The 14037-nt window shown below is 37.9% G+C and overlaps 1 protein-coding gene across 1 annotated transcript in view; it reads left to right on the forward strand.

Annotated features, from left to right (window-relative positions):
• The window catches only part of BCKDHB (branched chain keto acid dehydrogenase E1 subunit beta), a 125756-nt gene that overhangs the window by 34181 nt on the left and 77538 nt on the right, over nt 1-14037 (forward strand). Inside the window, exons 7-8 of the mRNA XM_009564769.2 lie at nt 6654-6751; nt 9430-9540. Coding sequence (XP_009563064.2) covers nt 6654-6751; nt 9430-9540 — 209 coding nt within the window. The remainder of the gene's footprint in view (nt 1-6653; nt 6752-9429; nt 9541-14037) is intronic.

The raw sequence follows: 14037 nt of genomic DNA on the forward strand, positions 1-14037 counted from the left end.
TGCTTTGTTGAAAACAAATAAACAAGCAAAAACCTAAACCAACCGAAAAAGGATAAAAATCCCGCACCCATTACATCTCATTGCATCCTCTGCTTTTGCCTTTAAGTTTTGCTATTATTTTTGAAATTATGTGTTGGAGGCTAGTGTTGGAAGATAATATATATCTAGCTTAGTATGTATAACCCAAAGTTGCTTTTTGAGATTATTAAGCAGGATGCTGGGCAGGATGCCGGGTCATTGCTGTTTTGTGGAAGCTGTTGTGCAGAAACAGCTGTGTGATTGTGCATCTGATGTGTACCTTCAAGAAGCTATTTAAGCCCACCAATTGATTTCAAATTTTGTGGGGTATTTTTTTAATTTTTTTTTTTGGCTTGTTGATTATGGGGCAGGTTTTTTAAGATTCAAGTACAGATTTTTTCATAACAATAAAGGCATTGTACAAAAAAAGGGAAGAATCTTTGTAAGCGTTTTGAAACATAAATCTGGTCTCCAAGGTAAATCTGAGTTGTAGCACAAAATACTTTAGTGAGACCATTGCATGGATATTCTGATTGCTTGCTATTTTTCTTGAATAATTAATTTATCTGGATGTCTTCCCAAATGAACACAGATTTGTTTATTCAAATTTGTTGTATGCTGATTCACACATGAGGTAAAACTGACCATATTATTAAATGAATATTTAATTTCTGTGTGAATATTGCTATCCAAACATGCATTTGCCCACACAAGATACAAGAACAAAATTAGACCTTAAATCTTCACCTCTTTCATCCTGGGAGAAAGGTGGATATTGAAGTAGCATTGCTTTACGTTCACCACATTTATACAGTGATGAGCCAGGAGAAAACACAACTTCCAAGGTGAAGAACAGCTTTGCAAGAACGCCTTGAAAACATTTTCCAGTTCATTCAAAAAGTAATTCACACCTTAGATATCCAAGAACCCTGATAACCCTGAGAGGATAGACTAAACTTACCATAGAATCATAGAATCACTAGACTGGAAAAGACCTCTTAGACCATCGAGTCCAACCATTCCTATTTGCCACTAAACCATGTCCCGAAGCACCTCGTCTACCTGTCTTTTAAATACCTCTAGGATTACTTAAAGCTAAGATCTTAAACTCTCCATGGGTTATTGTTATAGTGAGCTTTAAAAGTTACAGAAGAGAAATATCTATTGTGTTTGAATGAATTACAGTTGATAAGTTTAATATTCTGCATTAGCTCTGATGTGTAATCAATTTGAAAGTCACTATATACAGATGTGTTTATGAATGACATGTTTTCTTTGTGCACATATGTTTATATAGATATGTTTGTGTGTAAGATATACATGATAAAGCAGTAACTAGATCCGAAAAGAAAAAGAAGTATACACAGCATGTGTAGTTGTAGCTAGTAATTGCAAATTTCTCCATGCTCTGAAGCACTACAGTGCTACTTCTGTGGCTTAAGCCCACAGGCAGGACTGCCTGTTTCTCTGGCACGTTGTTTCCTTTAATAGCAGTTTGTTTAGCAGGGGACTTGCTATTCCTCAGTGTGCCTGGACTCTTTGAACTGCTCACTCTTGCTCTTTGTTTACTTCCATGGACAGTTACAGCAGTGCCACCGCCAGCTTTGTTGTACATATGTTGAGAGGAGAATGACAATGTTTTTCCCCCGGACAGCTCTTTTCCTTTCAAAACTCTTGAGCAGAGCATCTTAGCCAACCTTGCAGCCCTGCATGGTTCCCACATTCACCTCACTCTAGTCCCTTCTGGTAGCTGGTGTTGGGGACATGTGCTGTTCACACCCCAGCAGCTGGTGGCCAAGACCACTTACTCCTGTAGCTCACACCACAGGCCCAGGATGTCCACACCATGGTTTGACTCCTGTTGCTGGCCCAGTGTTTTGTCTTCTCATGTGGGTTTCACCAGCAGCCAGCACTTAGTGTTTGCATCACACACCCCTGCACAGGATAGGATTTCAAAAAGAGGTAGAGCTTACCACCATGATGAGGCACAGGACTTGGACAAATATGCTGACTGGCCCAGTTGTGCAGCTGGCCCCTTCTGTAATCCTTTTTGTTTGTTCCCTACCTTGCTCCTCCCCAAACCCTTTCTTCTTCACATGCCCTCATCATCTGGTGTAGTTCCATGCCTCCCCTGTCCAACAATCTGGACCCTCAGGTTTGCATGCTTACCAGTTGCAAAGTCCTGTTTTGCCCATAGTTTCTTGATAGCCTTTCGACTCAATGTGCCTGACCAGGTTTGTTTCTTGTCTTTGTCTCTGTTATGTTTGTCTTCAGCTTTGTGTCTCTGTGTGTATCATTTATAGCTTCTTTATCTTCATCGTCCTATTTGACAAGGTCCTCCACCAGATAATCTTAGTGAAAGAAACACTCCTATATTCCCCATATCCTTATCAATAAGTGGGATTGAGCAGGTTTTGTTCTTTTTGTTGCCTCCCTCATAGTTTGTTGGTTAGATTTGTGTCCCTGTGTGTTCTTCCCTGTTGTTTCTCCCTCTTCCTGTTATCCCCTTTTGCACTGAAAATATCCTTGTCTGAAGACCTTTGTCACATTAAATAGGTACAGCTCTGACAGGTGGCTGAGGTGCCTTCTGGTCAAGTCACGAGGTTCAAGACAGACCTCCTTGCTTTCTAAGCTTCTCCTCAGAGGGGAGCTTAGGTGTAGCTGGATCCATCTCAGTTCCCAGGTGGTTTATGACTAAAGAATTATGTGATAAGAAGTATATGTGTTAGCCATCAGTCAGAATTAGTGTAAACAGTAGGTAATTTATTTTAAACGATAATGAAAACAAGTTCTGGATTGCCATTGATGAATTCACTTGCAGCTTTAGTGCTAGATGGTGACAAATAGTTTACAATGAATATATACAAGTATATATATATAATAAATATACTGAATATATATAAAATATGAATATATATAAAAATAAAAGAAGTAACAATTGAAACTAGAGTTAGTAATTATTTTCCCAGGTAACATCTGACAAAGTCAGAGGTATGTGAATCTTAGCAAAAAGGTGTCCCTTCTTGGGGGGGAAGATAGGTGTAGGACTGTCAACACATCTGTCAGGTGAAGTGTTTGATTCCTCCTCAACAAAAGAGATTTCAGGTGCCAATTTTATACTTTTTGAAAAACTGTTGGTGCCTCTTGACAAGGTGGGACTAAGTAAATTATTATGTGTTGATTGGCTCTGCCAAGGATGATTGTGTCGTCAAAAGCAGAGTCTTAGCAGTTCACCACGCCTTCAGTACAGGGAGCTTGGTACGTGCTTTTAGGTGTCTTTCCGTTCTTAACTGAAGCAACATCATGCTGTGAGGCCTCCACCTCATCCCAGATGTCACTCAGCTGAGAGACCACCACCAGATCCACCTGTCTTACCAGATCGAGTTGTTCATTGAACCACCACTGCCTTTTGCGAACTTATGGTGAATTCTGTATTTACCATCCACAAAGCACCTAGCCAAATCCGTTATACCACAACCCTTCAAGAAACAGATGGTCTCTCCTTCCACGTAACCTTACAGTGGTCATCAGAAGTTTTGTGTCTCTTAATTTGCCTTGTATAAAGTTAGAAAGGAGCAAAGAAATATAAGCCTTTCTGGGTAAAAGATCAGAGTTACATATACAAGCATGCATATGTAGAGAGAACCGTGTTGCTGGTTAACTTATGAGATCATAATGTTTTTGAAAGTGCTGTGGTGGTGTACCCTAAATGTCAGAGATCCTAAGAAAATATCTGGATTAAAAAGAAAAAGGACACTTCGATTTATAAAAAGTAGTTAACAGCCTGTGCAGTGTCAAGAGCACATAATGATTATGAATCAAAGGAGAAGATGAGTCACCTTGACATTATCAGGTTTAGACATCTTGTGGTGAACCTACTCTGATGTTTTTTGACCTTTTCAGTTCCATTTAATTGTACTATATATGACATTGATGATGTAGAAATAAATATGACTTGCATCAGTGGTTGTTATAGAGACAAGACAGGTAAGATGAGAAAACGTGTTCTCTTTCTGCTGTTCAGATTGCTCTTTTAGAAAAGCAACAGATGGTGCAGGCTCTTGAAATTAACTTGTGATGGCCCTTTTTTGCTGATGATTACAACTTTGTTATTTGCTTTATTTAGAATATTGTTTGAAATAGTTAATTTAAAATGTTTTATTTGTATCTTCTGTAATAGATGAATGGGCTGCTTTGTATAACAGTGTTGTCCTGGTTTGGCTAATTGCTGTGGTAGAATATGCAGTGAATGATTTTGTATGCTGCTTTTCATCACTATTAGCAGAGGGAGGAGTTTTTGGAAAGGCATTTGAATAAAATCCCGCCAAATCTGGCCTTGCCTGTAAATTTTTGACAAGGTGAATTTTACATTTAAAAGTGTGGGGAATTCTAGATGAGCTCAACTAATGGACATCTTGTTACAGAATGTTTTAGCTATAATAAGCAATTAGTTAATTTATATAACTGCATATTTAATTTCCCTAAGTGGATAAAACTGTTAGACAGAGGAGGAGTTCTTTTTGTATCACGTGCATCTTCCAGTTCTTCCTCTGGTGCATCCCACTGGCCCTTCAAAACCTTCACATTCATGTCAGTTGCCTGGGTTTCCACTCAGGATGTCCTGTGGCATCTTTATGGGGTTCTTGTTCTCCAGGTTTCATGTAGATGATAATCTCATGAAAAAGACAGTTCTGCGGTGCCAATTAGTATAGTTGTGGATTTCATTATCTTTCAGGATCTCTACTTTCTTTTGCCTGAGGGTTTTAAAATGTGCAGAATCCACAGAAGCCTGGTCTGCTTTACTGTCAACCAGTAATGTGCAGTGAGCAAGGGCTGGATGTGCCTTTCTCCTTTTTCCTTCCCTACCCTATATTCCTTTACCCACTTTTTACTCAAAGAAATTATTTCTTATTTTACTCAAAGAAAATATAAAACTGGTATTTTAGTACATTAAAAGTAATATTTTTGACAAGAGATATGGTTTTGTACAACATTTAAAAGCACCTTGTGTTTAAAATGCATTTTTTTCCCCCCTTTTTCCTTGATTAAATGGACATCTGTTCTTTGAGTTGTGCTGAAAATAGGAGTTCTTGTTGCAGAATCACAGAATGGTCAGGATTGTCTAGTCCAACCCCTTTGCCTAGAGCAGATTGACCCAGAGCAGGTTGCACAGAAACATGTCCAGGTGGGTTTTGAATATCTCCACAGAAGGCGACTCCACAACCTCCCTGGGGAGTCTGTTTCAGTGCTCCATCAACCTTACAGTAAAGAAGTTTTTCCTCAGGTCCTGTTTTTAGTAAGAATGGTTTAGTTATTATTTATATCTTCACTGTGCCTGTTCAGGTGAAGTGAGGTATCTCTAACATAAGTATAGGAAAAAACTTTTTTACTGTGAGTGTGGTCAAACACACGAACAGGTTGCCTAGAGAGACTGTGGAAAATCTGACCATGGAAACACTCAAAACCTGATTGGATGTGCCCATCGGGTGACTGGCTCTGGGTGACTTTACTCTGAGCAAGGGGCTTGAATTAGGCAATCTCTTCCTACCTCAGCCATTCTGCGATTTTGTGAAATTTGTAGTATTTATATATCATTATTAGCAAAGACAAAACAAAACCGAAATAATCTCCTGTAATTTAAAAAAAATGTACTCACTACTTCATTTATTAGAAGTTTATGTTTATGACTTTTAAGCCTAGGTAATTTCACTTGTATTAGATTTACTGTACCAATGAAGGAAAAATACAAAACAATTTCTCCTGCTGGAATCACTCAGTAGGGTTCTTTGTCATAACTTCAAGAAGTAATTTTATTCAGCATGCGCTCTTAAATGTTTAATGAACTATGAAATATTTTAACAAAAAAAAGTAGAGTGCTTTCTTTGTAAATTGGTTTTGTTTATTTAGAAAGTGTTGCAAAAGGGTTTTTTTCCCCCTACTTAAGTCAGGTGGAAACACCTTTAATTTCCTAAAATTAAGCATCTTATCTTATCTATCTACCCTCTCTAATTTTGGTGAAGAGAACTTTTTTTTCAAAACAAAAATATTTAGACTGATTTAAAACTGCTGCAATCAAAGTTCTCGCTAACTTTTTCTGTGTAGGTTCTGAAAATTCTTTCCTTCTATTTAGACCTAAAACTTTGGACCATCATGCTCCACAGATGGATCAGAGGGAGATGTCATGTGTCAGGAGGGTGCTAGCACAGCTTTTCTTTCTCTTCTGAATATTCAAGTATAGTTTCAAGGCTCTCTTGTTGCTTAGTAGAATTAACTTGCAGTGGTTAATTGAGATTTTTTTTTTATCAACTGTAGCAGTGCACATCTCCAAATCTGATGAGTTTGAGTTGGGATACATCAGGATTTACTAATATCATTGCTGTCTATATGTGTATGTGTATATTATTGCTGTGGTATATAACATAAAGACTATACTAAGTGTAATTTCAACAGTATAATTAAAATATTTTTAATTACAGCTAAACCTTTGAAATGGAGACTAATAATGTGATTTTTTTTTGTCAATTTTTGTTTAGATGGCATAAACGTTGAAGAAAATTTTTAGTGTATATTTTTTGTGGGATAATACTGAATAGTAAAGGAATCTAAGTTTTTTCCCTTTGCTTTTGTTTGTTCAGTGGAACAAGTTCCTGTGGAGCCCTACAACATTCCACTCTCTCAAGCTGAGGTGCTGCAGACGGGCAGTGATGTGACACTGGTGGCTTGGGGCACTCAGGTCGGTAAGGCTCTAGCAAGCTATTTGTCATCCAGTAAAGCCTAGGCCAAGATGTAGGTGAAATGTGAATAGTTTTCAGGCTCAGGTGCCAGACAATAAACTGTGTGCATTTTCCATGCTTGAATAAATATTTGCCAGTGTTTATATGAAAACTCCTTTTCATTGTGTAATATTTTAATCATTTTTGGCTGAAGCTGACTCTGGAGCCGTGGAAGAGGTACCTGTGCAGGAGGTTAGTGATTTATCTGTGATTGTGAAAGTGATATATTTAAGTACTGGGCAGTGAAATGTGACTCTGAGGAAGGCAATGGGAGAGTTCACAGCAGTATGCCAAAAGAAAAGTGTAGATTTTTACTGTGTGATTTAAAAAAGTAGTCTGGTGTTCCCTTTATACAGATTTAAAATCCACTGAAAATATAATACAAGTAGAGATCAATGTAGTTTTGATTCTAACAGCTATATTTCAGAGCTGTTCAAGAATATGATTGTCCCCTACTCCCTGCAAATGTTGAAAAATGTGATACAAAAATGCATGTTCATTTTCTACAATTATAGAAAAAACCCTTGTGCCTAGTTTGGAATTGCCAGAAAAATGTTCTTATTGTCCTTAGCCTGTAATTAAGAAAATTACTGTTTTCCTGGTCTAATTATATCTGGGAAGGTTTTAGAGGAGAGTGTGTTATAACTTTCATCACAAGAGCATTGAATTGATCTCTGGGGTTGTGCCTCTTGATGGTGGGTTTTGTTTTTCCCCACCCCTCTTTTTGTTTCAAATATCTAATCTTCAGTGCTTTTCTGTAATAGTTTTTTGCCCTCATACTCCTCGAACTCCTTCATATCTATAATTGTGCCTACTAGTCTCTGGTACTTTCCACTGATACTAAATTACGGAGTCCCTCAATATCTTTACTTGTGCTCGTTTCCCCAGCAGAAAACAGTTTCTGTACTTCTCCCTGTTCTCTTTTGACAGTACAAATTTTTGCTCCATTTGGATGAAATCTTAGCCTTCATCACATTCCCAAAAATTGAATTGATAAAGTAGTGGCTTGAAAGCTGGCTTTGGAGACTTAATAATAACCTGAGTGTACCCAGTAGACAGTAGTGCAGAGAGGGCTTGGTGTGACAGCCTTCAAAAAACTGTGTGCTTTGAAGCTTGGAAAATGTAGGCCAAGTGTTAAGACAGGCAGTTCTTTTGGTGTGAATAGTAATAGGACAGATGAGCAGCCCTCATCCAAATTTAGGAGCTGACCAGTCCACAGATGCGGCTGAATAACAGAGCATGCTTAGCACGTATGCAGGAAATCCAGCGTATTCTGGATGTGTCAGGCTTCTGCAGATCAAATATGTTCAGAGAGTTTGTGCTGAGGGTGTCTGCAGGCTGTGTACATAAACTTGGAACTTAATTGCTAAATGTGCATCCAATCCAGAGTTTGCTGCAAATAGGCAGAGTAATTGAATGTACTCACTGGTTACTTCTCATGTGACTTCTGACATTAGGTAGTTGCTTGGCAGCTGCTGCTCTGGTGGGGTTGTTGCCTGATGCTTTCTTTCCTGGGTGGTAGCAATGAGGGGCAGTAAAGGCTTTTAGTTCCTCTGCAGTTGTGTTCAGTGTTTTATAGTCATTAACTAATCCTTATCCCTAGGTAAACATTCTCACTTACACATCAACCCACTCATCCCGTGTTGTGCTGAAAATTCTCAAACCCTCTTGTTACAGCCACAGATTTAACAGAAGTTGAAACAAAAACACTGCAAGCTGTGTTTTCTCTGTATGATTACACTACTTGTGCTGATCTACCTTTAAAAATATTCCTTTGATGTTTAGCTATTCATCCTTGCGTTATATAGATACATGTTTAAATGCTTTGTCATCTTGTTTCAGCATAGATTTTTTGCTCTCAGTTGGTGCTGCGAGCTGACCCTCAGGCAACTGACACTGGTTGACCATGTCCACACAGTTAAATTCTGTTGCATTCCAAATCGAGATAACCTCATAAGAATTGTTTATTGGGGATGGTCCTTGGCCTCCAACTCCTTAAATGTACCTGGAAGTTCCTCAGTGGAGGTCATCTGCCTCAGACCAAACCTGTATTACTGAAATATTATTTTCCCTGTTGGAGAGTTTGCTTGATGTTTGTTTTCAGGAAGCCAATGTTTTAGGGAAGCCAATACTTAGTGCATATTTTGCTTAAAATGTTGTATAATTAATGTCAAGACACAATTTTGGATGTATGTAGTATTGCTTTCTTTTCTGTTCCTATCATAACATACCTTATGAAAAGGATAATAATAGATGTGAATTCTTTATATCTGCTTTTATAAATTTACATATGCTGTTAAATACATTCCTTGTCTGGCAGACGGTGAATTAATGTGTATTCTAATTCAGTACTCCCTTCTTGCTAGAGGGAAGTACTTTTTTGATTTAGTAAAATTTTAATTCTAGTAATCAGATAATGCAACATTTGAAATGTTGCTATTAAACGGTGTTTGATGACCAGTGAATGGTTACGTGGTCATATTAGTGCCAATATACTTAACTGGGGGTTGTGATGGTTTAGAGGTAATTTTACATGCAGGTAATATATTAAATCACTGGTTGTATTCAGTGTGTGTAATTCAGAACATCTTAAACAGAAATTACATGTTTACTTAGTAATAATACATTGCCTTTTCAGGTACATGTGATCAAAGAGGTGGCAGCCATGGCTCAAGAAAAGCTTGGTGTGTCCTGTGAAGTTATTGACCTGAGGACCATCTTACCCTGGGACACAGAGACTGTTTGCAAGGTAAGGAAAAGACGCATGCTAGTTTAAAAATACAACAAACAAAAATGCAGCTGTGCATAGGAAGTGCAGAGCTTTACTTGCACAATGCTTTGCACTTTAAAAATAGATCATCTTGTAAGGTAACTGTGGCATAAATAGCAGATAGACCAGTTGCTTTAGATCTATTAATGGGTTTAGTATGACAAATTAAAAGTGAGTTCTTTTGAGAGAAATATAGTGCACATTGGCCAGGCAATTCAGCTATTTATTGTAATAAATACCAAATAGTAAATGTTTTTAGCATTGCTTTTGTGGTAGTATGGTTGCAGGCTGACCAGTCTGATGGGAGAAAGGTTAAATTATCTTCTTCTGTACATCTTGTCTGTTTTGCTCAGCTGAAAATAATTGGTGTTTTGCATTTGGTACTATGCAACACTGAAGCTTTTTAACTTAATTTGTATCCTGAACAGCTTTTAAGATAATTGCCAACATAAATAGAAAGATGTAAGTGATAGTTGTAGCTGCTTGCTGTAGCCTCACCCCCAAGAGGAACTGCGTGGTTCTGTTGCAGATGGCGATGTCTTTCACAGTCTGTTCTGGTGATGGGACTTACTGTACTGTTTGTTCCTTTCCTGATATGCTAGCCTCAAGAATGAAAAGAGAATGATAGAAAAAATTGCCTTTATTGTTCAGGGTATGAGCAGGCCTCATAACCTTAATTGTTATTGTCTTAGTAATTAAGTAACTTTGACAATGAGTTTTTCAATGCAGACATTTGAAAATTAGATGCTTTCTTTAACTGGAAGTATAAGCAACTTTAATACTAATTTGAAAACTGTGGTGTAGGCACGGAAAAGAACGGACTGAAATAGTGCTTTTTTGATACATCAAAATTTTCACTGCAAAGCTAAGTGCTTAGACTGCTTTCTGGAGCTGTTTCTGCATAGAAAATTATATCATCAAAATATGTATTTCATAAAACTCTGAGAAGTTATACTTCACAACTGCCACCAGAGGCCTCTTTTCACCCAGGTTAAGCAGCTGCTTTGACTTAACATTGCTTCTGTAAGCATGTTTGTGAATATGTGGCTCTAAGTGAAACATAAATAAGTATAAATAATACAAAGAGCATAAATAAAAATTGCTGCCTAATTATACTGATGTTTTCTTTGCAGTTTTAAGATTTTGAGATTATGTTCTGTTTTGAAATAGGTTAGCATTTGTCCTCTGCATGAGAAGATGAGGGTGCACCTTCCTGGACCAGACTGCCAGGGACTTTGAATAAGTCCCAGTAATAATTGCAGGTTCCTCTTTAGCAAGGTTCCTGGGATAGATGAACATGCAAAGAGGGGCTAGATTTTTCTTTTATGGATCTTCAGATGTCTAATAATAAGTGCTGAAGTTTGAGCTAGTTGCAGTAGCTCACAGAGCTAGTCTAGAGGAAGAATATCACCCGAGGGTCATTCATTCCAGGTTGATTCAGTGGAGTGGAAAATCCAATGAGATAAATTGCACCCTCATTGTTAGTCTGACAAATGACTCCTACTGCTGACAGAAGAAGTATGGGTACTAGCCTGTTTAATAAAAACATCCGTCAACTCTTTACTAGAATGAAAGCAAACAATTTGTGCACGTGTGTATATATTTTACGTAAAGCTTCATTGCTACTTAGCTTGTGAAAGAAAGAGGTCTTCCTTACCTAAAGGCAATAGATTCAGTCTCTTGCCCCTGAATATTCATCTAGACTGTTTCAAGATTCTCTGGCATTCCTATATAGCATCCTGCTCTGGATTAAGAGATATTGATTGTACAGGCTGACATCTTAAAATGACGTACAGGAAATAATTTAAGTCACTTAAGTTAGTTTAGACTTTATTTTATTTTTCATTGCTTTTCACAGAAATCCAGACAGGTAAAGAAGTTAAACTGTATAAAATGTGATTTATTCCTTAGCTGTCTATATTTAATCAGAATTTGTAATTTTTAACAAACTTCAAGCAGCTGAAATTGGGACTTCAGTGCGTATGTTGTTTGATACACTCAATGCTCTGAAAGCTTGATGTTGATGGTTCTTCTAAGCTTTATGTCTGAGTTTTCATGTGCTTAGAAAACTAACTTCTGAGGTGATTTTTTTCTGAATTTTATGAAACTTTTGTACCAGAGAAACTTTTTTGAAGCCCCTGACTTTTTATTTTTTTTTTAGTTTGATGATGGCAAGGACTGTTTTTAATATATCACTTGTTTTCTGGTTTTATGTCTACGTTTGGGCTAGTGTACTTGTATGTTGTGGTCACTGAAACTTAGACTGTGCTTCCCAAAGGAAGTGTCACTAGCTTAATCTGCCAGATAATTTTTGGTGCTTCTGCACCGTAAAACCTTTTAATAGAACACAGCATTCTAAAAATGAAGGCGGGAACCCAGGACTTTTTTGCTTTGAGTGCCCTTCTTACAGGAGTGATCACATTCCCTCTTGTTTTCTCTTACTGCTGTCTGTTGCTTATTCTATGTGATTTAAGGTAATAACAGCAATAGAACATGAGTATGCTGATCTCCCAGTTTATTCTATAATTTGATAACAAGGTCACACCCCAGGGAGATGGAAGATTGGATTTGAAAACCCATATGCTGATGAGGCATTGAATCCAGGTCTTGCTTATCTTGAAGATGTGCCTTTACCACCATCTCTAATTGAAGAGTAAAGTAACTCATAAGCTTTTGTCCCCAGAGCCACGATACTTTGCTGTCAGTTCAGTGTTAGCAGATTAGCAGCATGCTCAAAGCACTTTTCAGTCTCTGAAGGATATAATACGTTACAGTTACTTAGGCAGTGAATCCTAAAAGGCTGTGTGTATGAACTGTGTGTTTAAGTTCTTAGTGAGCTTGTCATCATGCCTTAGTTGAGGAGCCTGAATTCACTGCAGACTTGACGCATGAAATGTATCCTGTCTTTCTGATCTGCTTTTGTGCCCATGTCACGTTGCTTTCTGCTGTCTCTATATAACATTGCAGTGTGATGTGATGTACTGTGAGGTAACTGAGTGGTTGTATGTAGGTTTTTTAGGTTGTTGACTTGAGCAGGTTTTTTAAACTTTTTTTTTTTTTTAACGGCATTTTCGTGCAGTCACCATGGCCACTTGCTTCAGCCATTTGGAAGAAGTGCAAGATCTCAGTAGTGTCATACAGCTGTCCGTATTTATAGATCTGTTCCTAAGAGAAAGAAAAGTGATTCTATTTATAATTTCTTTTTCATCACAGAAGCTGAAGATTTCCATTACAGAGGTAGAAGCAAGCCCTTTGCAGGGCAAGTACATCAGCAGTTTACTTTTATTGAGTGTAGAAAGAATTTTACATATATTTAAACACACACTGATCTGCAGTCTTTCTAAAGCCTTTCACAAGGGAAAATGGAATAGGTTATACAGCTTGTACATGCACAGAGCTCTGGTCTAGTGCTTCTGAATGAGACACCATGTGATTCATTGTGCTTTGCTTCTGGAGGACCGAAAGTGAACCCACCATCAACTCAGGATATGTAGCTATATAGATCAGCGTAAACAGTAGTGTTGTTATGTGTTAGAAAAGTGACAGAAGCTTATTTAAAAGAGTGTGTGCTGCCTTTGCCACATCCTTAGGAAATGTAACAGCATCGACTCTTTAGATTGCTGAGCCTCTTACCTATAGATGCGTTCTCAAAGCACTATGTAATTTCATGGGCCAGTGAAATATTTGGTGAGACTCTTGTTTGCTTTGACAATCTTTGCTGAAGTCTGACTAAAGCTTTTGCTTTATTCTCTAGGGCTCAAGTATGAATGATACACTGGTTATGATCAAAGAGAGAGGAGTTAGCTGTCCACATAGTGGATATTTTTTTTTCTTTTTTTTGAGTGAGCGAATGCATTCCCTGTGCTTATTCTAACGTTAGCATCCTATGTCTGTGTGCTTTATTCATGTATGAAGGGGTCAGGAATGATTTCTCCCCTTTATACCTTCAACTGTATAAATGAACACATGAAATCAGTGTGCTTCTCAACACACTGCTGCTAACGAAACCTCTGCCTTGACCATGCTCTGCTGACTTCCCAGCTGCTGCATGTGCAGGCAGACCTCTGCATTTAGTGCAGCCACAGCAAAGATGTCTGTTCCTATCCAGGCAGGTAATTCTTTCCTACTACTCGATTGATCAGCCGTGTTATTAGAAGGCTAAGCTATCAAGCAGGGTACTGCTCAAGAAACTGAAGCATGAGTCATATATGAAATGTCTGTAACATCTGCTACTTCATAACCTGTGAAACTGTTTAAAGATACTTTTTCTCCCTTTAAGTAATAAGGTCTTCAGGCAAAACTTTTTCCCCCTTTATTATACTTAATAGATTTGCTTGGAAGCTTTGGAGAGATTAGGCTGTGTGGATTTTTGTGTATGAACTGTTGGGTGATGTGGTATTGATTATAAAGTCAATGGCACACTTCCCAGTGCTTCACTGGTTGCATTCAGGGTAATATTCTGTGGTCGTAGTGTTA

Source organism: Cuculus canorus, chromosome 3 (assembly GCF_017976375.1).
Source record: "Cuculus canorus isolate bCucCan1 chromosome 3, bCucCan1.pri, whole genome shotgun sequence".
Classification (NCBI taxonomy): Eukaryota; Metazoa; Chordata; class Aves; order Cuculiformes; family Cuculidae; genus Cuculus; species Cuculus canorus.